Raw genomic sequence first — 26,336 nt, 5'->3', positions numbered from 1 at the left:
AATAACGGCGGGTGGTCACCTTTCATCAGAGAATGACGGGAATCAGGGGTAGTGGGCTTGAAAGGGGGGGGGGGTGTAAGGTATGCACCTCCATGAAATGATACCCGAATAGTTAATTTAATACAATAGAATAGAATTGAATAAACAAATAAAAGATACATGGGAAAATAAATAAATAAATAAATTTCCCCTGAGATAATTTAATTTATTAAACATTTTAAATGATGAAATATGGTGTTTTGTCTATTTCTGCATTTTTATTTTTAAATCAAGCAAACCGTAGCATACAGAACATTTTGGTGGACTGCGTTTTACTTTTACTCAAGTCACATTTTTCTAAAGTAATAGAATGGGAAGGATTGGGGGGTGGTCATGGTGCTATGTGTTTTTTTTTTTTGGGGTTGGGGGGACGTTTTGTAGTGCTATCTCGCAGCTGTTCCACTCAGCACGGTGAGGTCTCCCGGCATAAATTTCACTGATATCACCTCCATCAGAGGCCCATAAAGCTGATTTATTATAAATAGAACTCTGGTGTGTTTACGGCACACATTCTTGAGCCTGCAACATCTTTCAAAGTGAGCATTTGCAGGTGCTCTGGCTCGGCCTCTGTGGGGCAGGAAGAACATGGAAGGAGAGTGGTGGGGGGGGGTGATGGAAGAAAAGGGCAAGATAAAGCACGAAGGTGATGAGCTTGGGAAAACATGGCAGCTATTACCACAAGGGTTTTACTGAGCATCAAAGTATTTACTGAAGTTTATAAATGTAGTAATTCTCAAGGCACTCCCTAATCATAAATAAGCAGGTGGTTCTTCTGTGAGGCTGCAGATGCAACGTTCTATGTGGGTTAGTTAAATATTATATAAGAATATAAGTATACTATATGTTTTATATATAATGATCGAAAAATAAATGTCAGGAAAAGCCTACTTGAACAGCTGAGCTTTATTTGAAGCTAATTCGAGTCTTTTAGCCTAGCTTGCTAGCTCGGCGCACAATGAAGTATGCTCAAGTCTGAGTTGAATTACAATATTCTGCAATTTGGCAGAACAATCAAATGGATTTTTTGTGGCTTTTCACTGATTCACACTTCAAATGGCATGACAAGCCACACATTTCAAGCAAACTAATAAGTAGTAATAGATGTCCAAAGCAGCCCTAAACACTTGATAGTGAAAGTGGCTAGCAGCTTTGCGTAACATTAACGCTCGCTAAATTGCCTTCTCAAACAGCTGTGCCACAAATGCGGTTAGTGGTTAGTCAGCATATTGATTCGCAGTGACCTTTTTGTTTTTGCCACCATGTAAAAAAATAAATCTTTAACCGTAGTCTTGCGCAACTGTTCCAGAAGCACCTGCTATGACATGCAACGTGGTTAGGATTGGTATTTATTTACAAGGGACAACGTGCACACACACAAAGACCGTCATGTAAACAAATACCCACAATCGTCCACAATCTGGCTTGTGTTTTCGTTCTGGCTTTTTTTTCTTCCGCAGGGTGGAAATATTTAGCCCTGATGAAACCTGCATCTGGACGACCACAACCGCTCAAATCAAATAAACCAGGGAGCTCTATTCTTTTTTCCTTTTTTCTCCCCCCTTCCCTCTTCCATAAAACCCATCAAGAGGAATGTTGGTAATCCATGTCAACTCCTCCATCATGTCTCTCATTACCAGCCATATTGTTCCCATTAGGCCTCAATATCCTCAGCTCCTATCAAGGGAATGGAACAAAAAGTTCAGCCTTTACGGGTACAATGCCTTGTCACTGGAGCTAAGACGTATTCTTTAGCTACTTACTGTAGCTAACCTTTTGAAAAAAAACGCTCTTTAAAAATTGTCCCTATAAGGCGCTTGGTTGGAGACGTTAGCTACAGACTGGACTCTTGTTTCTGGTAGTGTACCTTCAGAAATATTGTAGTGGCACCTGAGAAACTGAAAATATTTCTAAAATTGTCCCAATTGTTGCAGTAGATAGCAGATGAGCTATTAGCTTTAGCCGTCAATAGCTGTGAACAAGTTATGGTTGACGTCCAACATTACAATTTCAAAACAATAGCTTCTTGGCCATTATCCCTCAAGGCTATCCTCAGTACTTGGCATTGATAGAAAGACATTTTGAAAGTTTTCCACAACAGAAGCCACCCATCCACAAAATCCACCATTAATCTATAAAAAATACGTCTTCAATATTCGCAGTCTATGGAGTCACTCACACACACACGCAGATATGGGCTTGGCCACCAAAGTTCTCGGTCAAGGTTAAGGAAATATCGAGATAATTGCAGGGCTGGACGGGACGTGAACTTTGCCGCCACATGAACGCGAGTCGGCTTAGCATGTGCGGCGGCCCTGACCTACTCACCACTTCACTCCGTCGACTTCAAGCCGCCGCCTGCCTTTCGCATCGGAACTTTGAACAACAAGGAGTTTCGTGGTGTGGTTTTGGGAAAAACCCCAGATAGTCCTCTGATGTGGAAGCTGTCATATCTTATTTTAAGCTTCCGCAGAACATTGGCCACGCTCGTCGTTATGGCAATCTGTCACGTATCGTGATGCCATTCTATGGTGAACCTCGGTCAGATCCAAGTTTCCGTCTTTGTAAACGAACCCGGACGCTCAATGGGAAGCGCCATTCAGAAAATCGTTTCAGGGCAGTTGGCGCCAACGTGACACCGCCGGATTTTATTTGATTGAATATCTCACTATCAAAAGTAATTCAAAAATACCCTTTCTAAAACTGCATTTACATTCCCAAGGTTCAAGAGTACAACTATGAGGTGGTCCAATCCTGACAACATGCGTAAGAGGGACCAACGTACGACAGAATCTGTAACGACGAGCCCTCGCACATGCCCGCACGACTCGTCCCACATCTGGATTGACATGGCAAAGCTCTTAAGATCGTGAGTAACTGTGGCTTGCCATTTTATTTTGAAACTCACCACATGTGTCTCCTCTAATGGAACCGCATCACTTGATCTTGGTTTAGAGTGGCCGGGCTACAGTTTTAGGCATGCGACTATATGGAAACATTAGAGATGAAAGTGAAGCGCATGTTAACAAAATTGTGATTTTGACTCAAGACCTGACAAAAAAGTGACATATTGTGTGATGTTTTTTGGGTGAGTCCAAAACCACTAGAATGGGGCGTGGAAGATTTGTAGGACCTCGAGGGCCAAAAAAAAAAGGCAGTGGCACTCCCTTGAATAATTTTACGAAAGGTCTGACCTACCAAAAAAATCAATTGTTTTTTGTTGATGTTTTTTGTGGGACCTATAACACAAATTCTACCAAAAACCAACTCTATAATCCAAATTGACTTCAACTAGACATTTTGGCAAGTGCACTTTTTTTTTTGCCCTTCTAGGTCACAGCAACCTAAAAAACTACAATGTTGCAAAAGTTCTGAACAAACTGATTTTTTTAAGTGCCAGTTTTAAAAACCTGAACCTCTCACAGGAGGAGAAATTAGCTTGAGTGTGTGAACAAGCACTTGTTTATTGACCTGTGTGTGTGGTGGCGGTGGCGGGGCGCTGGGGCTAAACTTTATTAACCTGGCCTGCCATGAATGGAAGACACCTGCTGTTGGCACTTAGGCCGTCATTACTTCTGTAGAGAACTGCAGGGAGGACCCCGACCACGCCCAATCCCGCCCGCTGCTCCATTGTCCCGCCGTCCTTCTTCCAAACAATCCAGTGCCACCGTGTTGACGATGAGAATGGCTTCTCGTTGGCTATCGTTGCTAAGATGACAAAACTTTGCTTGTCAGCGATCAAAATTGCAAAGCGGAAACCACCTAGCCCCCTTTTGTCCACCCCCAATATTTTTATTTTTTTTTTTTGACGTTGCTACCGGTGCAGCAGGCGGCGTCGAAAGAATGAAACAGACCATACAATGCGGACAAAAAAGCTGCAGCGCTCTCGACGGATAAGGAGCACAGATGGAGGGGGGGGGGGGTCATTGTCAGCTTGAAGTGAGTCCCGTTGGACGCAGCAGATAAGCGCTGCCCTCCTGATTTCACTCACATCCCTGTCAGACAGGAATTCACGCTCACTACTTCCTGTCACTTACAGACGGTGGGAAGCTTCGGGATTATCCCAATGAAATGTCATTTCTATCCTATTCTACGAGAAGAGTTCTGGAACTGGATTTCAGGGAAATCACATCCAGCGCCGCTGTCAAAGATGAAGGCTCGACCATCCTGAGTGACACATCCTCTAAAGTGCATGGTGTCAATGGTTGACTTTCAGCAGAGCAGATAAAGGCCAAGCTATCCCCGGCCCTTTATCGTCCTTTCTGCCATTACGCCGACACTAGAGAGGCGAGCCCGGATGCTTGAGCGCGTCCGTGGCTAAAAGGAGGATCCGTGCGCCTGAGCCGGATAAGAAAGGGTGGGAGAGTTTCGCCAAGCGACAGCCTGTGTTTATTTATTTGCTCCACTTCAGGAAATTAGGGAAGGAGAATCCCAGTGAGTAGTTTACAACCAAACATGTCCAAATATACAAGACTCCGCAACAACTGGATTGCAAACTTGGGTCTTGCGTCACAAACAAATGATCCAAACCGGAGAAAAATCCAGACAGTGAAGCTTATAAACTGTAATGGAGAATCGCCTGTGTGTTTAATTTGCCGATGTGTGATGTCATCGCTGGGCCCCGCCCCCCTTTCAAGATGGTCTGAGACGGGAGCAAATTAGAAGGCAACTTTGACATAAAAGGCCGAGAAGAAGAAGAAGGCTTGGCTGCTTTCAAAGTGAGTCAGGTTAATGCAAAGGAAAACAGATAGCGATGTTTCGCCTTTTGACAGTGACGAATGCGGTTTTAATGGGGAAGGGGGGGGGGGGTGTATCTCTGTGGATTAAAGAACAGGCTTTTAGGGAAAGCCACCCACTGGGTCTTACGAAAGACGTGTCATTGAAATCCAGCTCAAGCAGACTTGAAGCAAATTTCAAGCAATTTTTTTTTCTTTCTCTGTCTGCCGTGCATCTGCCAAGCTAGCCTCCTTTTCCTATCCCACGTCTAATGATAGCTGTCCTCCGCCATGATTACATGTTTACTCTGGAAGGGCGGCTCGAGCGCTGCTGCCTAACCCATCGGGAGCTAAAGCTCAAACATGTGAGAGAGAAGACGGATGGACACATTGATTTGGATGACATTCCGGCTTGAGTACTCTAAGTGCAGCCAATTTTTGAAGACGAAATGATTTAAATTGTTCAATGAAATGAGGAGGTGCAAAGGCTGAAGCTGGAGCGAGGAGAAGGCACGTTAATCATCACCATCCTGTCGACAACAGAGCGCGCCTCGGTACTTGTAAGGATAACGCAACTATCTCCCTGAGTCACGAAAGCAAAGGCGCGGTGAAATGATGGAAGGGAAGACGTAAAACGGACCAAAACAATTAGTAAGGGTATTTTTGGATTTGTGCTACTTTATGCCAAAGATTTTATTTACATGGAGCTGGATCAGTTCAGTTCAAATTACGGGGGGTTAGATGTTTGAAAACCCCAACCCCAACAGGGATGTGAGATCTCCCTCGTGTCCTGTCCGTGGACCTCACCGGTAACAGCCCCCGTACCCTGGGCCAAGGCCGCCACCTTTAGACCCGACCTTCCACCTCTCGGCTAACTTGAATTTCACAAAAAGCACTTTCCCTTCACCCCTCCAACCTTCCGTCTGGAGTCTGTCGATGCTGGCGATTCGTCTGATCTGACACCCGTCCTGATAAATCCCGGCAAAGTAAAAGCAGAGCGGACGGTGTTTTTTCTCGCGGCTATCGTTGAGTTTTGCCATCTCCCTTCTCTTTGGATGTGTTGCCAAAAAGTGAAAGGCTCCAGTGGACACAACATTACATGACGCAGCTGCACCCGTGTTACTTAATTGCAGATTGGGCGAGGTCTTTATCTTTACATTTTTGGGGGATAACCTTAAGCAACATTTTCTTTATGTCCAGTGAAGCTAGTTAAAAAAAAACTAAGGGTTTTAGCGTCTATAGTCGTCAATGGCATTGAACGAGTTGAATAATTCTACTATAATTAAAGTTCCCCATCGCGAACAGTAGCGTCTAATCGAGACACGATGTGTGATACGGTACAATATCTTGATAGCGCCCAGATCCTCTGGAATGACTTTTGGGCAGGAAGTGACATCCGCCCAGTGACGTTAGTTAGCATTTGTTTTGAATCGGCTGAACGAGGAGACAGCGAGAGAAGCGGGAACAAAAGTAATTAGATTAAAGTCCCACTTGCCTCCGGCGGTATTTCCACCGGTAAACATGTCTGTCCCAAAGCCGCCCATGTAAACACGGCACGCTCTTTGACCTCAACGGTAAACACGTGCTCCGGGGATAATCTTTCTCGACCCCACGACGCTGACGAATATGCTTTTAATCAGCAAAAGTAACACTTTACATGAATCTTCATTACGCGCTTAAAAGTCGAGATAAAATATAAGGATTCCGTCTAAGTAATCGTATCGTCATCGTAGAGAGTAAAACAACACTTTGTTGTGTTTCTGAATTGTTTGTTGGCCAACTTTACTGACAGTACGGGCTTGCGAGCCTTATCACGTCTTCCATCTGCTGCTACACATCCTGCATGCTTGGGAGACAGAAAGAGAAATGATTGGGAAGAGATTGAAGCAAAAAGGGCCGAGCGGCAGCCGGTGGGTCCGGGGCCCGGCCCTCGTAAAACGTCTGCAGCCGGCTGGGCTGAAGGGGGGAGCAAGGAAGGAGGCAATTAAATACCCGTGAGGGCCTGACAGTGGCCACAAGAGCTTCCCTTTATCCTTCACTGGTATACAGTAGGCAGATATACCGTATACTACACTCGGGAAAGACCATGAAAAGTGAGTCAGTGTATAGAAGCGTGAGCGATGCATTCAGGACCACCGCCGAGACAGGGGGCAAGCTATCAAGACAGACGACTTCCTACTGTAGTCTGATTATTCCCTGGAGGCCCTCTGTAAAAGACTCCTCATTAAGACCAGACCTTTTATGGAGGGCGTAATGAGTCTAGCCTACGACAAGGAAAGACTGATAAAGACAACGTCCACTTACTTCCTACTTGGGGTTATGGTTTCAGAACCTTCCTGTCCTCGGAGGTCCCACCAAGGGCACCCTATACAGCTCAAGCGACGACTTTCAAATCAAAACTCAGAAGAAGTGAAACTAACAGTTTAAGGACCAAGAGTTGAGAACAAAACAAAATCAGGTTTTCAGTTGTTGTGACCAAGACAAGATCAAGACTTTAAGGAATTAAGACCAAGACCGACCAGTTGAGACCCTGTCAAGACCAAGAAATTGAGGGGTTGAGAAGTCCAAGACTTTGAGGAGATTAGACCAAGTTAGGAACAAGACATCTAGGAGCTACAACAAGACCAGGACAAGGGGGGGGTATTTACAAGTGGTTGCAACCGTAACAATTGCCACTCGGAAGTCTGGAAATCCGCGTGACGTAAAGCTAGAAAGATCTCATGTTCTTGTGCACGCATCTTTTGCCCGTGAAAAGACGAGTTCCTGGCAAGAAGAGGAGGAGAAGGCTGTGGGGAGAAATGGGAGGGGATGCTGTGTTGGGAATGCCAGGAATGTCCACCCATGTTTACAACCCGGGCTGGTTCACACCTGCAGGTCAGGCTGTTATCACCGGCCCCGCGGCCCTCTTCCTCTTCTTCTCCGTCTTTTTCTTCTTCTCACTCCCCGCGTTCATTACATGAGGGTCAAACTCAGAGGTGACCTAATTAGAAGCTCATTACATCACCGACAATCTTCATTAGCATGCCAAGCCGGCCCGTTAATCCATTAGCTCTGCCGAGACCCCCCACCTTCCTGGTGCAGCCCTTACATTCCTGCCCCTGTGGCCCTACACTGGGGCCCCACATATAAAAATAACCTTTTCAAATATTAAGGCTGGAGACATAAATTGTACTTACTCCCATATCCTAAAAACAGGAAAGTTATGTTTGCTGAAGACTCAAAATAATGTGAATGTTTTTTTGTGCCCTGCAAAAAGTCCGGAGTCCACCCCACCTGTCCCCCAAAAGGATCCCCCGACCCTAATGAGGATGGATGTTTGACTTTATGTTTCACCGACCTGCAAACGGTCTTACTTATTTATCTTCCTGACATCATCAATCAGTCTTCCCAAAAAAGCAAAACATTATGTATAGGAAGAGGAGACATCGACTGTTTTCCACCAGGTCTTTGTTGGACGCCCCCGGGTGTAGATGGACGGGGGGTTTTGGTGCCCATGCGGGGTATCCATCTCCTCGCTGGGGACTCGAACCTCCGCCGCTTTGCCTTTGAAACCTCTCCCGTCTGGTGACTGGTGAGCCATACGAGCGCTTAGAGCTTTGTAAGTGACTCCATTGTCGGGGGCAGATTGAGAGGAAAAAGGAAAAAGAGGGTCGGGTGGGACGGGGAGGGGGTGCGGCAAGCCCTCAGGACAGAGGAGCAAGGTGAAACAAAAAAGTCTGCTTCTGTGGTCTGAAGAGGCCAGGAACCCATCAAAGGCCCATGTGCTGACCTGCGGCCTTTGTCCGGCGGACAGCCCTGGCTTCATTTAACCTCTCTCCGGAGGTGAGCTATACACAATCCACCCTCGTGCCCTATGGGAACACCCCACCCCCCGACTCCCCCTCACCTGGGACACTGCAGGTGAAAGTGGATGGGCGGGGTTCCGATTGCTCATCGTCCCGACCTGTCTGGTATACGCCGCAAAGGTAGATGAACACTCTGTGTCCAATCCCGGATGCCCGGCGGCCGAGTTTTACCCTGCGACAACGGCCCCCACCTTCCGGATACCCGGCGGCCGAGTCTTACCCTGCGGCCTTCGTAGTCTCTACTCTGGCGGTGAAGCGCTTACCTGGAGGATGGTAAACCTCAGCTATGTGGCAGACAAAGGTGAACTTAGTGGAGATCGCCACCATTGTTGAGTTCTGGGAAGGTGAATCGTTTGAATCGTCTGTAATGAGTTGCTGAATAGAGTGGATTTTGCTGCTGTGTGGGATCTTGTAAAAGGACCACCAATCTGCCTTTTGTACCACGCGCATAAAAGGATGTTTCTTGTAAATCTTGAACTTTTACATCCGTCTAAACTGTACCATGGTATACGTCTTGTGATTGGCTGGTGACCGATCCTGATCACCTTTGACCCAATGTCAGTCTGTGGTATCCAGCTCAATCACGACCTTGATGAGCTCAAGCGCTAAAGAAAATGGATGGAACAAAAAAGCTATTCTGGTGTCGGGGAGGAGGGGGGGGGGGTCAGGTGAAAATGACGGAGTACCTGGTACTGGCACTGTGGAAAGGAATCGCGGACCAAATTGTCCCGCTTTCATTAGAGCGCTGAGTGAAGCCTCTGCCTAGCCGTCGATTCCCAAGACTCTCGGATAACAAGTGGCTTCCCACACTGAGGCTTTCTGTTTTCTCCTCACCAATAAAACCAGGCCGGGACAAACTTTAGAGGGAGACGACGGTGCAGCAAGGGCTGGGAAAAGGGGACCCCTGCTGTGGTCTGCTGTTATCTGTCATTTTGAGGGTAGAGGGGGGGCACAATGAATGGCTGCCGACAAGGCATTTTAGGATGGCTGCGATAAGATATCCCACCCCTGGTGTCTGACCCCTCTAGCAGGTTAACTGTCCCTCTAAGAGCTGGTACTGAAAGACAAAGTTCTTGGGCCAGTCTGTCAAAATCTCAAGTGAAAGCGGATGATGCAGGACAAAAATATTCGGTGGCCATTTTAGTCTGCCTTCGTCATGGTGGTGAATTTTGATGAGTCGCCATAACAAATGAAACTCCAAGAAGTCAACTCCAAGAGGGAAGAGCTTGAAAGAATGTAAGGCAATAGATGCAAATTCTATTCAGCTTGAGTTTTTTTTTTTTTTTTTTTTTCCCGGTCGGTGCAGCTGTGTTGGGAATGTCGGGTTTGCGTGAGGAGGCCCAGTCGCGGCGGTCACGATGCAAACATGCGCACACTGAGGTTGGCCCATTTATTTAGTTGCACTTGTTTAACCAGCTGCCCTCTGTGCTTCACGAGAAATGTCTACTCTCGACCGCCATGGCAACTATAAAAACAATAAAAAACACAGTGGGGCTTTATTTTAAAACAAAAATGGTGGAAATGCTCACAATAGAATTTAGATCTGTTGGCTCCAGATCGACATTGAGCACCCGAGTCGTCGTGCGTGTGCGCGCTGATAAACCGTGACCTCCGGCTCATGACGCAAGTGCGCTAATGGTCACCGCGAGCGAGCCGGAGGTGTTTGCTCCTCTAAATGGACGAGGTATTTTTATCCTCGCGCACACAGACGAGTAGTGTGTGTCACATCTGGGCGCACCGCAGGGTGAGCGGGGCGGCTGCGGGTTGGCACGTAGCGCTGGCACTGCTCAAGTTCCTGATAGCTTTCTTTGAAGTTCTTTTTTGCACCCCCAACCCCCTTAAAAGCACCCCCTCTACTCCCTCCCGCCTTCCTTCACACACTCACAGCAGGAAATTGCATTCTGTCCTCCCGCCATGGCAGATAAATGAGGCAGGGGAGTGGCTGTACACTGTCACCAACCGAACTGGCCTGTCTCTGTGCTGTGTTAGCCGCGTGCGCTGTTAGCCGCGTCAACACGCTGTCAGCGAAGCCTGTTTCGCACAAATTGACCGCCAGATTCTTTTACACAGCGAAGCAAGATTTTGCCAAGAATTTGTACGCTTTTACACAGGAACACGGAATCATCCTCAGATCTTTTGATGCTGTCAATGCTACCGTCTGCTATGAGCTAACATGCTAGCTTGTCCCCACCTGATAAATTAACTCTGGTTCTAAATGCCTCACATTGTCAGCTGTAGTATGACACCTCTTAAATTAGCGTTAGCATCAGACAAAGATTTCAACACGCACGTCGCGTGTCGACTAGCGTGTCACATCAGATGACATCATGGTCCGAAGACATTGTCTGGGAATGTCGTTGAGAAAATTAGCGAGGCACGCAACGGGCACGGGGGCCACCGCAAATGTGCAGGATGTGTCCCTGCGAGCGTGTGTACGTGGTTCCTTAAGTGTGAGATCATGTTTTGTATGGACCATAGGTACGTCTTGACGTCATTCGCTTATGTGTAAGGTGCTGGCCGTGAGCCAGAACGTTGCCAAAATGTTTGATTAGTCCGCCCGCCGCTGGAAAATGACTTACAGCTCGTAAGGTGATGTCACTCATAGCAAAAACCCAACGGTACCACCCCACCCACTATGACGACCTCAGTACCGGAGGGGACCCGCTGCTGGTGCTCGACTGTTGACTGCAGAAAGCGTCTAAGTCATTTTCCATGTCTGAGTAAATGCTCTTAAGTGCTTTAAAATTGTTGAGATACTTAAATTGCCTCATTCTTCAGGGGTCCCTTGGTTAATGTTAGGGTGGCGTACGTCTACCTGCCAGTTTTGGGGTGCTGAAGTAATGCAGTCTGCAAGGTGTTGCAGGTTCTGGTCAATCATTTGTGCTCTGTTTAATGTTTCCTAACATCTCTTGAGCCCCAAAAAGTAAGCTTCAATTCTTGAGGGTTTTTTTCCCCCGTAATGGAGGTCAAAGTACTTTGGGTGTTGACTTTTGAAAATGCAAAAGCGAAAAAAGAACTTGTCAAGTGTGTAGAAATCTCAAGTGGACTTAAAATAGGCATGGGATGATTCTAATTCAGAAAATTTTATTTCTCCCAGTGGAGTAATTATGGGATGTAAGCTTTTGGAAGAAGGTCCCCCCATGCCCTCTTGTAGAAAAGTCTATCAAATTGGCTTTTAGATGCGTTTCAACCCCGCCCCCCCCCCCCCCCGTCCCCTTAATCCGCTGCTACAACTGGCAGCGCACCTCACACACCATCACACTCTCCAGTCATCCTTCATGTGCTGAGTGAAGAGAACAAGGACACCATGTGGCCCCCCCTAACTGCGTAACACACAACACATGCCCCTGGCCCCCCCATTACCCAGCGTTGCCACCGCCCCCTCCTGACCCTTCATCCTCCGCTGAGCTGTAGCAGAGACCCCGTACACATCAGCGGACTCCTGATTGACAGGCCATGAAGATACACCAACATGGTCTCCATTTAGCTCAAGTACCGCGTCGCCATCACCTCGGACACACACACACACCTCCTGCCGCCCCCCCTGCTCCTCCAAGGGTCCCGGGAGAAAACACACTTGAGCCGAAGTGTTTCGGAGCAGGATGTTTCCTGGGGAGAAAAGGTTTCGTCTCGGGTCAGCGTGCAATGCGGCGATGGAGGGTGGATTTTCACAAGGATGTAAGGGGAGGGGGGGAGTGGTTGTTTGATGAAGCAGGTAGGGTGCAACTGGATGGAGGGGGAGTGGGCGGTGGGTGGAAGTGGGTCGTTATGGACTTTGGAGAGGAGCGGCGGCCCGAACGGATGGGGGGGTAGGGGGGTGTTTCGCCCTAAGAGGAAACATTAGCAAAGCGAGGAGGAAAAGCTGCCAAATTAACTTCTCACCCTTTCAATCACACCCCTGAGAGTAGCCGCTCCGCTTTTTCTTCTGGGCTGACGTGACGCCGATGCTTTGAAGGGAGTGGATACCGTCTCATCCTTGGCACACACTGTTCACAAATCGGCCAAAACACTTTCAGGACCTCCTGTATCAATATTTGATCCAGTTAGATTGAGAATGGAATAGAATGGAAGAACCCAGGAATTGTTGACCTGACTGAGTATTAAGTACAGCATGGCTCAGTTCAGTATGCATGTTGGAATCGGATTTTTTTATAGAGGATTTCATTCTACGACTTTTTACATCCCCGTAAACTGACGCCATCGTGACGTCCATCCTGGAACTATGCAGTGCCACAAAGACAAACAATCCCCTCTTTGCACTCCATTATTGGCCCTCCACTCCCGCCAGCCCATTACTATGTTCATCTTCTCCACGTTTGACAGGTGGAAGTACAACGTCGGGCTTTATGTTTTAATTATAAAGAATTCCAGATGTGAAGGATGGGGAGGGGCAAGGGGATTCATAAATTAAAAGCAGAGCTCCTCAAATGTCTTTTTTTTTTTTTTTTTTTCAAAGGGACCAAGCAGGTCAGCATCTGCTTCTCATTGCAGCCAATGTTATTAGGACTACAGAAAAAGGCCGAGTCCTGCGTCTGGCCCCTCAATAATTGACACTATTAAATGTGCCTAAACAGATTTAGAGCATCCAGAAAAGTTGCGTTTGTCTTCCGCGATGACTCTAATCATCTATTTTCAGATGGGAACAGAGTTGAAGCGATCTGGTGCATGATAGCGAGAGCCTAGCAGGAAGCCAAAAATGTGCGCAGGAAAAAAATACAAAAGGGGAAAAAAAAAAAAAGGGGGTGGGGTGAGCCATGTGCAGGAATTTAGCATGGGGCTAAAGCTGGAGCGATGTGAGCAGACAACAAATGGATGGCATTAGAAAAGCAGCATGAGAAACCTTCTGATCCACTCGGGTGTTTTTTTTTTTTTTTTTCTTTCTTCATGCTGGATTCTTGATCGAAACAATGTGCTCGCACCATCATTTAGGAGGAAATGATACCAAAAAAAGAGAAGCAACTGTGCCTGTAGCAACAAGGTCCCCAAAAATGGTGGAATAACAGTCAACATGGCCAGCATGCTGACAACTGCTATATGATTGCAAAAGTGTGCACACCCTCCTGTGTGGCTGTGTTCAGAATTACCCAATCACAATCAAACCCATGCTAAACATGACACATGTCACCATTTAAAGGAGACGTCAAGTCAAAAATATTCTTCACGATGATATGTACTATGACATCACAGTTGCTCAGGGTTCACACAACGACCAATCGCGGCTCACCTGTTTTCTGAGTTTGGTCATATGACCTTGAGAAACTTGTTCAAAAACATAATATCAAGGCAGACAACTTTTCCGTACAAGATGTTTGGATGGTAAAACCCAAGACGAACTTCACCAAACGCAGCTCAAACGCATTCTTTTAATTCCCACGTTGCATGTTTTCTAGCGCTTCTGAAGGTGTCTTCACAAATCTCCCTCAGTCGTCCCCTGAAGACCGCTAAGGCATCCTGTCATGTGATGATGAAGAGCGGCAACAGCGTGCGCAGGTGTTGGGCTGTTAAAAGCAGACCCAAGTAGTTCCCAACATCGACATAAAACGCACATGGAGGCAGACAGCGGAAATGAGAGGATGTCTATGAGATACAAAAGAAAAACAGAGGGAAAGTGGTGGAGAGGAACAGGGAGGGGGGTCCAACCAAAAGGAGAGGTGAGGGTAAGCGCCTTTGTGGATCATTGGCAGATAATGGGCTCATTAGGTCAAACATAGCTTAGGAAGGCTCCAAACAAATAGAAACGGTCACTGGAGGTGGGACAAAGATATAATGAGGCTCCTCTTAGCCACCATTTGGATAATGCAATGGACTCAACACACGCAACGATACGCCGCACTTTCGTAAACAATTAAACAAAAAGAGCCTTCAAGCTCCCAGATGAAATTTATTGACCAAGTAAACACTAGCTTAGCCTTTCGGTCTGCTAGCTTAATGCTAGTTGTATTTGCCGTTTAGATGTTTGTGGCTATGGTAGCCTTATTGGTTAGGGTCATTGTTGGGTTAGCGTGAGCGGTTATCGTTGGTTTGGGAAAAAAAATACACAAACTATGTACAGTATAAAACGTGAGCAAGCGTACACAGAAGCTAACCACTGCTAATGATTCTAAATCTCTGCATTTGGCTTGGTTGTTCTCTTTATATATATATTTTTTTACGCTAACATCTGACATCCATTAGAATAATGGCGACGGATATTTGCGGCGGCATCCTTCAGTGGCTGTCCTATAAAAGAAAAGAAGCAACAAAGGACACGATCAAAGAAATGAAGTTGTTCACACTCCCGAGCGTTTCCACCACATCTTACGACGTGACTACGTGAGTATGAATCTTCACCAATTAGACTCGTTTTGTTTTTTTTCTCTCACAGATTTACATGTGGCAAACTTGAGGAACATGTGGGCCTCAACAATACATCAACCCGCCTCTCTGGTGTGAAGTATGCCCGTCCGTAGGAGTCCCCCCTCCGTTCCCCTCTGGGCCATTCTGTACAAACATTCCAACACTGTGTCTGTATTCCCAGGGAACCTCGCTCAGATAAGTCAAGCCTGACAGTGTGAAACATCATCCGAGATGGGCGAGAACACATGTAGGTCTCCGTGTAGAGGTCCTCAGGGCGGAGTGCTCTCCTTGGAAAGGATGCAGGAGAGTAAAGAGCGCCTGTGTATTTTTAATTTGGAGCAAAACAGTACATGAAGCAATATGACAAGATTCAAAAATAGAATATAAAATCAGTATTGATCTCTTTCAACTGATCCATCAAGATCCCTCACAACAGTCAAACCCAGACAGGACTGAACATGTTGAGCAATTCCATCCATTTTTTTTTTTTTTTTAAGTAAATATTAACTTCCACATTGTGCCTTTTAATGAGCATCACTCACTTTCGCCCTGAAAATAAACAAAGCTCTGAAGCGGACAGCCGCCGAGTGCTAAGTGCCACGTAGATTAATGAGGTGTGTGTCACACTGCCCCTCTCTTCATCCCTCTGTTTGTCTGTGTGTGTATGGGGGGGTCGAGGCAAACTAACATGCTCAAGTAAACAAAAAGCAGTGAAGACAGCAGGGAGACTCTCACTTTTGCTTCTACTTAGTGTCAACACTCCTTTTAGTGTCTCATTTAAATAACTGCAAAAAACAAAAGAACTGCTCTGCAAAGTAAGAGATGCACTTAAGATAATAGAGTCCATTATTCAACCTTTAGTTAAGATAGCGCCTCGCATCAGGAAGGTGCGTGACCAGTCGGCAGGCAGGCAGACCTGGGGCTCCGGTGGATATCAGACAGTGCATGACAATGGGTCTGCTCGCCCCGGAGGAGGTCGTTACTATGGAGTGAAGCGGGACCGACAAGCGGCTGGCACCTGGGAACCAGACATTCAGGAAGGGGAGGGGGGGGGGGGGGGGGCGCAAGCTTCATCCATTACCTCCCCACCTTGATATTAGTGGAAGCGAATGGGGGGGTGAAAAACACACATTACATCATGGAGAGTGCAGCAAAGGAGGGGTGAAAGGTGAAGGATTCAGGAGTAAATGAGTCATGACCAACACTAAAGGGCTTGGACAAGGTTGCTTGAACACACACAAACACACACACACGTGCAAAATCATGTTTGCCGTTGTGAAAATCCTTTCACTTGATTCTTCGATTTCCCAGCTAATCTGCTGAGATTTTACGCCCCTAAAGGTTGCCAGAGTAGAACATTTTTATCCTCGAGGAGACTGGGGGCACTGCAGCAAGGTGGAGATGATGGAGTATAATTCTGCCGTGTCCAAAGATGAGCAAGGTTGCGTGTGTGTTTATATGATTTGGGTACAAATGTTATCCAAGAGGAGACTGAGGGCAGCTTGAATATGGGGCACTGCAGCAAAGTGGAGATAGTGGAGTGTCCACAGTTTAGGTTAGCGTGTGTGGGATTATTTTTTTCTAATTTCTGCCAAGGAAAAAAATGAAACGGTGCAGAAAAGTGAGGACTGTGGAGTGTAACGGCACTTTGGTTTTGAGCCAGGACAAAACACCCACACAGAATCCCGTTTGTGGTTGCGCAAGTCCTCCAACATTGCATTTGATTGTTACAAATTTCCTTGCTAATCTGCCGAGATTTCCCGCACGCCTCGAACACGACACGCCCCTAATGCTTGCCAGAGGTAAAGATTTAGTTGCGAAAAATTTGAAAAAAATAGTGGCCTTTTATGTTGCTGTTGCTTTTTGGGAGGCTGCCAACTCTCGTTTGAAAATACAGTAATTTGCGAGTGGAATTTAAACAGGCCAAATTGCTTCCCCTTCGCTAACAATGTGGCAAAAGGAGAGTTAGCCATGTGCGCTTGGTCAGCGTCGCCCGGCTTAACTACGAGTGACACATTTGGCCTTCAAACGTGCTCTACAAATTTCGATCCAAAAGCGGATTTAGGAAAGCGAGAAAATGGGGCAGTGCATCAAAGTGGAGACTGTGGATTATAATACCGGCGGAACAGGACAAGCTAATGTTAACGTATGTGCTTATTTTGATCATTCCATTATGAGGCTGCACCAGGTAGCTCATCACGAGGAGGTCAAGCTGCTCGGTCACCAAACTGGGTCAACTTGTCAACTTTTTGTCTTGAGCCTTTTTTTTTTTTTTTTTTATTACTTTCCAAACACAATGAAGAAAACCGAAGGATATATGTCGAGACGCTTGGTTGCATTTTCAACTGCTGTCTATTGGAGCGGAGACATCAAGCGCATTCCAAGAGACCCAGGGCCCAATTACGGGCAGATGAAGGGCAAGTTGTCTTTGTCTAAGAACAAAGGCAACAAGTGACAAGGGTGCTCTTTAACGGGAGAGCTCTATAAGGACAGCAGAGGAGGGGGAGAGAGGTGAGCAGCTGGTTATAAATATCTATTGGCTCACTTACTGGAAGGAAAATGGGCACTTTGTTGCTCATCCACTCATGCAGGTGCTTGCAAAACATGACTAACCACTAATGTTTTACAACAACCTTCCAATTTCTTAATTCAAAACCATTCCAACGTCAAAATAGGAAGCTCATTCAGAACGTCTGTGCAACTGTTAATAATAATGATAATAAAAATGCTAGCTCACACAGAAGATCCCACAAATGTCCTTGTTTGTTTTTCAATGAATACAAAAATGTTAGAGCCACCTCAATTTCACAATTTCTCAACTAAACCTTTTTCAAAACATTTTCATCAACAGGATCATTAGCATTTAAATGTGAAAAATACTCAAATGGGGAGATTTGTTCATTTATTATCACTATTAGAAATGTGATTCTGGAGCTATCTCCTGGTCCAACATTATAAGTCGTTTCTGATAGTCGATCTGTTTGTAAGAGTTTTTCCAAAAAACGACAACATGGTTTTACAACTTTCTCGTGTTTTGCATCTAAAGGCGATGAACATCATTACAAACGGTCTTTGTCGACATCTAGCGGACAAGCGTGTGACTGGCGATCTAAAACACGGCTTTGTCGCGATTTGTTGGGTTTTGTCGCCATCTCGTGGACGGAACAGGATATCGTACGTTCGCGTGATTTCGACGTGCGCGCTCTCGCGTCAATGCGTCAGCTGTCAAGGTTGGAACGCGCACCACTGGGCTGGCTCCACTGACAATGGACTACAACGTCCACCTATACTGCGTTTGAATATTGCGGAAGAAACTCCACGAGGACGTTTGAAAGTAACAAACTGCTCGCCAGGCTGGATGAAAGCACCTCATGGATACCAGTTAAAATAAAAGGTTTGAAGAGAGAGAGAACCGTAGACTCGCTGATAAGATCGCCTCGGGCTTCGACCGGCTTCGTTAGCCGCGGCTAGCCCGTTAGCTACCAAGCTAGAGTGATGCTAAGTGAACTCAAATAGTTATGAACAATAATGACTTAACGTCTTTGAAAGAGAAACTATGTCATCTGGAGGGAGTGACGGCGGTTAATAACAACCATCAAACGTGGCACTCGGTTGGTAGTAATGCGTGCGAGTGCTGTCAAGACATGAGCCCCATGAACGAAACCGAGATGTCATCCGTCCAGCCCGGACTAGGGGCGCCGGACGACCGGGACGGGCTCCGGCTGCGAGAAGATCTCGACTGCACACCTGCCACCTCATTCTACTTAGGCGACGTTAACGGCGAGGGCCCGCTATTCGAGAGACGGAAGCGGTCGCGATCCAACCTTTCCAGGCACCACTTCAGCGAAGTGGTGGCCGAGTTAGGTCCCGAGGAGGTGCGCTGGTTCTACAAGGAAGACAAGAAGACGTGGAAGCCATTCGTGGGACATGATTCGCTTAACATCGAGCTCATGTATCGGAAATACATCGAGCTCCATCCCGGTGCTGCAAGTCTCCCAGTGGACGTCCAGGAGGTGGACGTAGAAATATCAGCGGAAACGCGGACCGTGGACGTCCTCGGAGACCGGGGGTCCTTGGACACATCTACGCCGTCCATGAGCACGGATGAGAGGGACACTGATGTCCACGTTCAACCCGTCTGTGTGCGGGGCGGACTCTATGAAGTGGACGTCAGAGAGGGAGGATGCTATCCTGTTTATTGGAAGCGTAAGTATCCCCGAGATACCGTGAGTGGTTTTTGGGAAGGGATTAATATCACGGTAATGTTCTATGTTGGACTGATGAAGTACTACACAAACACACAACGTTGCGTAATCTCACCTGTTCACCTTATCAAACAAACAAGGCCGCCCTGCACATATTTGTCATTGTTCTGATGTTTCCCTGTCTGCAGCCCATCTATCTATGACTTGACACTCTTATCATGTTTGTGGTTCTACATCCGTTTCATTCGTCGCCTCGTAAACGCGCCGACAGCTCGTTTAAATATTATTTGAGCCACATTATTCTTGTAATTAATTGCAGCAGCAGACTGATTAATGTGCGAGACTCTGTAATCACATCTGGCCCAACTCCATAAGCCACTGAGACTTGGCCCCGCTGGATTTGTCTGGGTTGTATTACAATCAAGCCTTCCCAGAAAAGTAGCGACGTAACCTATTTTTATCATTTGGTAGAATGGCACGGTTGTTGATGCTAGTTGTCCAGCATCTGATAATTTCGGTTTCTTTTGCAGAGCAAGACCACATTCCTGTGTTGCGAGGCCAGTGGTTCATCGACGGCACGTGGCTGCCCCTAGAGGAGGACGAGGGCGATCTTATCGAATGCGAGCACCTCAGTCACTTTCGCGGGCAGCAGACGCAGGACACCTTCGACGCCAGCGACATGGTCGTCAGGACCGTCGACAGTAAAGACGGTGAGTCGTGACTGGATATGTACTTTAGCTTATCCGTGATGGCAAATAGGAAAATTGCGGCATAATGGTGATTCGGTCAAATCAATTTTGCCTCCATTTTGGTTGTCTTCTAATACGCCACGGAGCATTTATTGGCTTTCAAAGCCAAATGGACCCCCCCATGGCTCATTTCCTGTGCACTCAGCAGGTCTCTCGTTCTGTCTCCTCGACAGCCGAGGCTGAGGAAAACGCCGCCGACGTTTACACAAACCTGCACTGGAATCAATGATGTCGTCGCGTCTAATATTCCAAAATTGCTGAATTGACTTCACAAAAATGCCTCGATTAGGCCTTTTAAAATGTCCAACGCAAATATCTTGGCGATGTCAATGGCCGGCACGGCACTCACTCTCTCTTGGTTGTTAGTCCTCTCCCACCTGCCCCCTTTCTACCTGCCCTTTCTGTTCAAATGGAGCGGCTATCAGACCAGCCCTAGAACAACATGTCACAAGCGCAAACGCTGCCAAGGTACTGTAACATTAAAAAAAAAAAGATCAGTAGTTCTTTTAAGTCTCTTTACCCTAACCCACTAGCGTCTATCCTCTCTAGAGACTAGATTCACCTTTATTTTCAATAATCTCATAGTTTAGCTGAAACCGGGACTAGTTGCTAGAACTTCCCCCTTGTGTGCCGTGACCTCGAGTGACCTGTGGAGCAGACGCTGAGCTGTAGTGAAAATCGGAATGTTTGAAGCACTGACATGTTTGGTAAGCCACGAACATGTGAATCTCTCCGAACCTTCTTCCGCATGCTAAGACAAGATAGCCTGGCTTCCGGCTCATGGTTTGGTTTCCAATCCCGTGGGCGCTTTTCCTTCCGGCCTTCCTTTCACAATGCAAAAATCTCGCACTGTAAAACAGGAAGCGCACAAGCCTCCAGCAAACAATCTCTTGGCCGATTATGTCATCATTTGCATGTCAAATCAGCATCCGACCGAGGAAGCTGAATATAATCTCCATTCAAGGCCTTGTGAGTTCCTTTTGCAGTGATGCGGGGCTGCATTCATTTCCCCTCAAGTCTTGCATCTCGTATCACAGGAAGCCTCATTTTCTGTTTTCAGTAAAAGATTTCTCATCAAACAGACCAAGTTTGAGAAATAATCCAAACCAGGTGGCGCTCTTTGAATGTTCTGAACTGCTGGTGGTGTTCTCTGTATTGTAGTTTTAATTGCGTCGGAAATAATTCATCGTCCAAATTGACCATCATTATGCCCATCGTTTGTTACGTAACGGGTCCAAAGCATCTGGATTCTGCTTCTGTTTTGCTTTGTGCGAAATTGCCAGTGCCGCCAAAGTCCTTCAGACTTTCATTCTCCAAATGGTTTTAATGCTGTACGAGGGCAGAAGCTCTGGACCGCTGCCAAAGTCTCCCATCAATCTCATCTCCATGATCCTTCTGCTGCAGTTCAGAACATCCAAAGGGGCAGTGGGGCCGTTTTTTTTCTCTCCCTTTTGTGTGGTTCTCACTTCCTCTTGTGCAAGTACATAAATACTCGACTCGACTCCTTGTGCAAGCACGACAAAAAAAAAGCATCAATGACTGACTCGCTCCTAATTTACTTCGGAGTGCAAAGCAAGATTTTGTACCATGCCTTCATGCAGCCATCCACAGCTTGAAGCTGAGTCGGACCCACGTGGACTGGCACAGCGTGGACGAGGTCTACCTCTACAGTGACGCCACCACATCGAAAATCGCTCGCACTGTCACGCAGAAACTGGGCTTCTCGAAAGGTTTGAGACGGTCACACAATCTATGGTGTGAAACACCATGCTCAACCTGACCGTGTTCTCCCTCAGCCTCCAGCAGCGGAACACGGCTACACCGCGGTTACGTGGAGGAGGCCTCTCCGGAGGACAGACCCCCGCGGACCACACACATTGTCTTTGTGGTCCACGGCATCGGGCAGAAGATGGACCAGGGACGCATCATCAAAAACACGGGAATGTGAGTTTTCCTGTAAAGCTGACATGACCTCCTGACCTATATAAAACCCTCGCTCTAGCCAAACCAAGGCAGGCATGTGTGCTTCTGTCCGCCCGTCGCTTGAGGCTTAGGCCGGCTCAGCGGGTAAAGGCGAGCCGCGCCGCACCTTAAGCCGTACTAGCGGCTCCGTGGGGATTACCGTCAACAAACAGCTTCCTCAGCAAAGAGGAAACGTCAAAAAGTAAAACTCCTTTCTTTCTATGACACCTTCCATCCCATCTGCTGCTGTTCAGGTTGCGGGAAGGTGTGAGGAAGATGGAAGAGAAGCACCTTTCAGAGCACAATGATGAGCATGTGGAATTCCTTCCGGTGGAGTGGCGCTCCAAACTGGCCCTAGATGGAGGTTTGTCTTTCCAGCGCGCAATACGAAACGAGCAATACCGAGTCCACGATGACACGACGTTGCTCACGAATCGTGCGTTGTCTTTGTATAGATACGGTGGACTCCATTACGCCGGATAAGTTGAGAGGCCTGCGAGACCTTCTCAACAGCAGCGCCATGGACATCATGTACTACAACAGTCCTCTCTACCGTGACGAGGTGAGCCATGATGGCCAATTCCAGAAAAGTGTAACGCCTTCCACGTGATGATTGTTTGATTCTTTTCCGATCAGATCACGAAAGGACTGACTCAGGAGTTGAATCGACTCTACAGCCTGTTTTGCTCGCGCAACCCTGATTTCGAGGAGAGGGGGGGCAAAGTGTCCATCGTGTCGCACTCGCTGGGTTGCGTGATCACGTACGACATCATGACGGGCTGGGACCCCGTGCGCTTCTGCATCCAGGAGCACCATGCCGTGGAGGAGGAGCTGCACAAGCACTGGACCTCGTACGAGGAGAGGCATCTGCTGGAGCAGCTACGCTACACCAGGAACAGGTTTGCTTTACACAAATTCAAAATAAATGCCAAAATATGACAAATATTGAGATCATGTTCAGCAACCCAGCGAGTCAGCGTATTTTCTATCTGATTACAGATTACGAGAGCTGGAGAATCAACTTTTAACACTGGAAGCCTCCAAACCGTCAGCACCTCCTGCTCTCAAATTTAAGGTTTGTACACGTCAATTCGGATGTAGCCAAAATAGAACCGGTTGATGAAGTTGCATCTCTTATTCATGCTCAATATTGAAGGTGGAAAACTTCTTCTGCATGGGTTCTCCTCTGGCCGTCTTCCTGGCACTGAGGGGCACTCGGCCTGGCACCAGTTGCCACCAGGACCACATCCTTCCGACGTCCATCTGCAGCCGCCTCTTCAACGTCTTCCACCCGACGGACCCCGTGGTCAGTTGCCCCAAATACTTCACCTCGAATAGCAGCAAAAAACCCCACAAAATTGGTTCCAGAACTTTTTTCTGGTGTGTTATTATCTCCAATGTTCTGCTCTTTTTATCAGGCCTACAGACTGGAACCGCTCATCCTTAAACACTACAACAATATTGCACCAGTGCAAATACATTGGTAAGACTTCTGTAGCAAAAACGTGTCATAAATGCATGTCCAGTGGATATAAAAAGTCTACACACCCCTGTTTAAATTTTGGTTTTTGTGATTTAAAAAGAAAAGAAAATGAGACCAAGTTGTATAAATATATTTTTCTGAATTCTTTTGCAGGTGTAGCGCCACCAACCCGGCGCCTTACGACGAGTTGCGACCCACTTTCCTCAACTTGACTAAGGAGCCCACGTCCGACACGGAGAGCATCCCCAGTCCCAGTACTTCTCCCGTCCTACCCCGGAGACACTACGGCGAGTCCATCACCAACTTAGGCAAGGCCAGCATCATGGGTAAGATGTTCTCTCAACCTTAGCACCCACTGCTTTCCTGCATGTCAAGCACTAAGGCTGACTTTCCTGTAGGAGCGGCGAGTATCGGGAAGGGCATCGGCGGCATCCTCTTCTCCCGCTTCTCTCGCTCCAACAGCCAACCCTCGGTCTCCGCGGCACTGGAGGGCGGCTCCAACGCTGAAGACAACGAGCAGCAGCATAAACGCACCGAGAGCCAGTCGGCGTACGGGCTCTCCACCATGGCCCCGCTCACCTCGCCCACTGCAGACGTGTCATGTGAGTTTATTCTATGGGCAACATGGTCCGAGATGAAAGCTCCAAAAGACATTGCACCCACTGTGTGTGTTTCCGTGCGTCCTCAGTGGAGCTGGAGCGCCGCATCGACTTTGAGCTACGTGAGGGCCTGGTGGAAAGTCGTTACTGGTCAGCCGTCACGTCGCACACGGGCTACTGGTGCTCGCACGACATCGCCCTCTTCCTGCTCACTTTCATATACCAGCAGAGGAAGACACCCGCCGACCCAGGAGGAGACATCCCCGAACCTGACTGAATATCAATTCTGACTTTTATGCACACGGATATTTTTCTTATGATCTAGTTCTGTGAACCAATAAGCTGACTTCAATTAGTTTCATTCCAGTACAGTCAAACCTCCAAAGTGGAGCAAAACTTTAGAGGGGCCACCGTTAGTACATTTAGTGTAGACCTTGGAACTACTGTAGCTAAATAGCATATCATGTAGTCTGAAGCCTTCGTGACACACCTGCCTGTTGGAATACATTGGTTCGCTTTTTGAAACCATGCAGGATTTAAAAAGATGAAATGCAAAATTGGGGCATTATATTATTTTTAATCACCATTTGCAAGTAGATTACTGCCAGTAACGGCTGACTGGGTCATCGACGGGACGTTAGAGTAGAAGTTATTACCATTTTGTGTTTTTGGGCGAGACGTCAAACTTCGCCAGCATGTTCAACGCACATATTTGTCCTTGAAAGTGACTTTTGAGAATTGAGCATGAAATGTTTGCTTCGGCCCAAAATCGACTTCCTGTCTTTTCGGGCATATGGCTTCTTGTGACCTTTTTGAGTCTACTCATCGTACAAAATTTCATATCGCCAAGTGACACTGGCTTCAGGACTGAATTTCCGAAATCTCTTAGTCCATCTTAACAGGAGTGAATCGGTTCTGTGCTGCTTCTTCACAAACAAGGGCTGACGCACTGTTGTTTATTAGTGTCCTAGATCAATCACATGTTTTCTGTTGACTGAAAGCCACGCTGCCTTCCTGGAAGTTAAATCGAAGCACACCACTGGATTTGAACAATGATAGTATATTTTTTATGAACAAAGACAGATGAAAGAAATTACTCCCTATTATGTTTATTATCAAGCAATAGATGCCATTAGATGGGCTGGAAAGGCGGATGCGCATTCAAAGTGTGATTTGTGACCCCGCCCTGTGCAATAACAGCAACAAATGCCTGTAAATGGATCCTAACCTCCATCCAAAGCACTGTAACTATTTATTCTGTCATTAAAGGGCATTCCTTATTTTTGGAATACAACTTATTTTGGTTCAGTCAATAATTCAAATCAAAGTTTGTTCAGTTTGTCACCAGATTCATGCTCATTGTTAGCTAAAGAAATTGAACTTGGCTGCAGAAGTTAAACTTCATAAAGTTGTAAAGTTAGAAAATGCTTGCCATTGTCTTTGGACTCCATGCAGATGCGTAGGAAGTCTGACTATTTGAGAACAAAGGATGCGTTTGTGGGCCACTGGGAAGTATGAGATTCTTTCCAAGCCCCAAACACTGATGCTAACAACAAAGCGCTGTTCTGGACGGCCAATGGGTCTCCTTGTGACTTTGAACGCAGTCTGTGAAACATCTGCAACCGGTCCGGGGGGGAGCTCATAAAACATAAATGCGCACTGGGACTTGCTGTTCCGCGCCGGGCCACGAGAGGTCAGTCAAGTATAGTTAACACGGGGGAACAATGGCTCCTATTGAGCCATCTGCTCACAGGCTGCTTTCCCTTCTGTTTCCATTTATGGCTCCCTTGTTCACTCACATGGATTGTCGGTGAACCAAAAACAGTTACCGCACCAGAAGGGACACAATTCGCTTCTCAAACGTCTTTATTTCCCTTTTCCTGTTTTCCATCAATACTGCCTTCTACCTTTCCTCCCCCTTTTCTTCCACGTGTCCTTATTTTATTTCTTGACCCTCCATCCTCAATTCAACTTTCCCTGCACTTCTTCCTTTGTCTCTTTTCTATCGACCTTCTTTCCTCCCATCCTTTATTCTTCCAATCATCTTTTCATCCATCCTTCCATTCTTCATTCTATTATATGTACTCAGTTTATTACTTCCATCCATCTTTTTCTTTCTCACCATCCTTTCCATCCTTCTATCCTTCCATATGTTATCCTCCCCCAGCCTTCTTTGTCCTTGCTTCCATCCCTCCTTTCAATTCTTCCTTTTATTGTTCCCTCCATCTCATTCTTTCCTACCATCCTTCTTGTTTCCACCTTCCCTATTTCTCATTCGCTTTATCAACTTTGTCTTTGTTTCAATTCTCCCTCCCAGGCGCCTTCCTTTCTCTACCTTGACTACTTTTCTTCTGTCCTTGCTTCCTTCCCTTCCTTTAATTTCCTTCCCTGACTCCCATCTTCTTT

General features: G+C 46.8%; 1 protein-coding gene and 1 long non-coding RNA gene across 5 annotated transcripts in view; both read left to right on the top strand.

Moving 5' to 3' along the window:
* Positions 1–17,811, top strand: part of LOC119116812 — a 31,390-nt gene extending 13,579 nt beyond the window's left edge. Inside the window, exons 2-4 of one of the 3 annotated variants that reach the window (XR_005096372.1) lie at positions 2,759–2,905; positions 14,771–14,908; positions 14,961–17,811. This is a non-coding gene — a long non-coding RNA (uncharacterized LOC119116812). Of the gene's footprint in view, positions 1–2,758; positions 2,906–14,770 lie in introns of all 3 variants that reach the window. The other 2 variants (XR_005096370.1, XR_005096371.1) reach the window with 2 other exon arrangements.
* Positions 17,812–18,152: 341 nt separating this feature from the next.
* On the top strand, positions 18,153–25,228 carry ddhd1a (DDHD domain containing 1a). 2 transcript variants are annotated; one of them, XM_037242513.1, is made up of 14 exons: positions 18,153–19,138; positions 19,668–19,847; positions 20,253–20,354; positions 21,488–21,616; positions 21,683–21,830; positions 22,103–22,212; positions 22,304–22,410; positions 22,485–22,747; positions 22,848–22,923; positions 23,005–23,154; positions 23,267–23,331; positions 23,485–23,657; positions 23,730–23,933; positions 24,020–25,228. In XM_037242513.1, the coding sequence occupies exons 1-14, from the start codon at positions 18,451–18,453 to the stop codon at positions 24,205–24,207; spliced, it is 2,583 nt and encodes an 860-aa protein (XP_037098408.1). In that variant the 5' UTR covers positions 18,153–18,450; the 3' UTR covers positions 24,208–25,228. The 2 variants fall into 2 exon arrangements, with proteins under 2 accessions (XP_037098408.1, XP_037098409.1); XM_037242514.1 differs by lacking the exon at positions 20,253–20,354 and having other exon boundaries at positions 18,154–19,138.
* The last annotated feature ends 1,108 nt before the right edge of the window (positions 25,229–26,336 follow it).

Source organism: Syngnathus acus, chromosome 22 (assembly GCF_901709675.1).
Source record: "Syngnathus acus chromosome 22, fSynAcu1.2, whole genome shotgun sequence".
Lineage (NCBI taxonomy): Eukaryota > Metazoa > Chordata > Actinopteri > Syngnathiformes > Syngnathidae > Syngnathus > Syngnathus acus.
The sequence above is the reverse complement of the archived record's forward strand: the minus strand, read 5'-3'. Positions and strand labels throughout refer to the sequence as shown.

Excerpts from the sequence above, each read along its gene's own strand:
- ddhd1a (XM_037242513.1), top strand. The coding sequence starts at position 18,451 with ATGAACAATAATGACTTAACGTCTTTGAAAGAGAAACTATGTCATCTG. Across the intron at positions 22,213-22,303 it reads CAAACTGGCCCTAGATGGAG|ATACGGTGGACTCCATTACG; the intron begins GTTTGTCTTTCC and ends GTCTTTGTATAG. Across the intron at positions 23,658-23,729 it reads AGGCAAGGCCAGCATCATGG|GAGCGGCGAGTATCGGGAAG; the intron begins GTAAGATGTTCT and ends ACTTTCCTGTAG.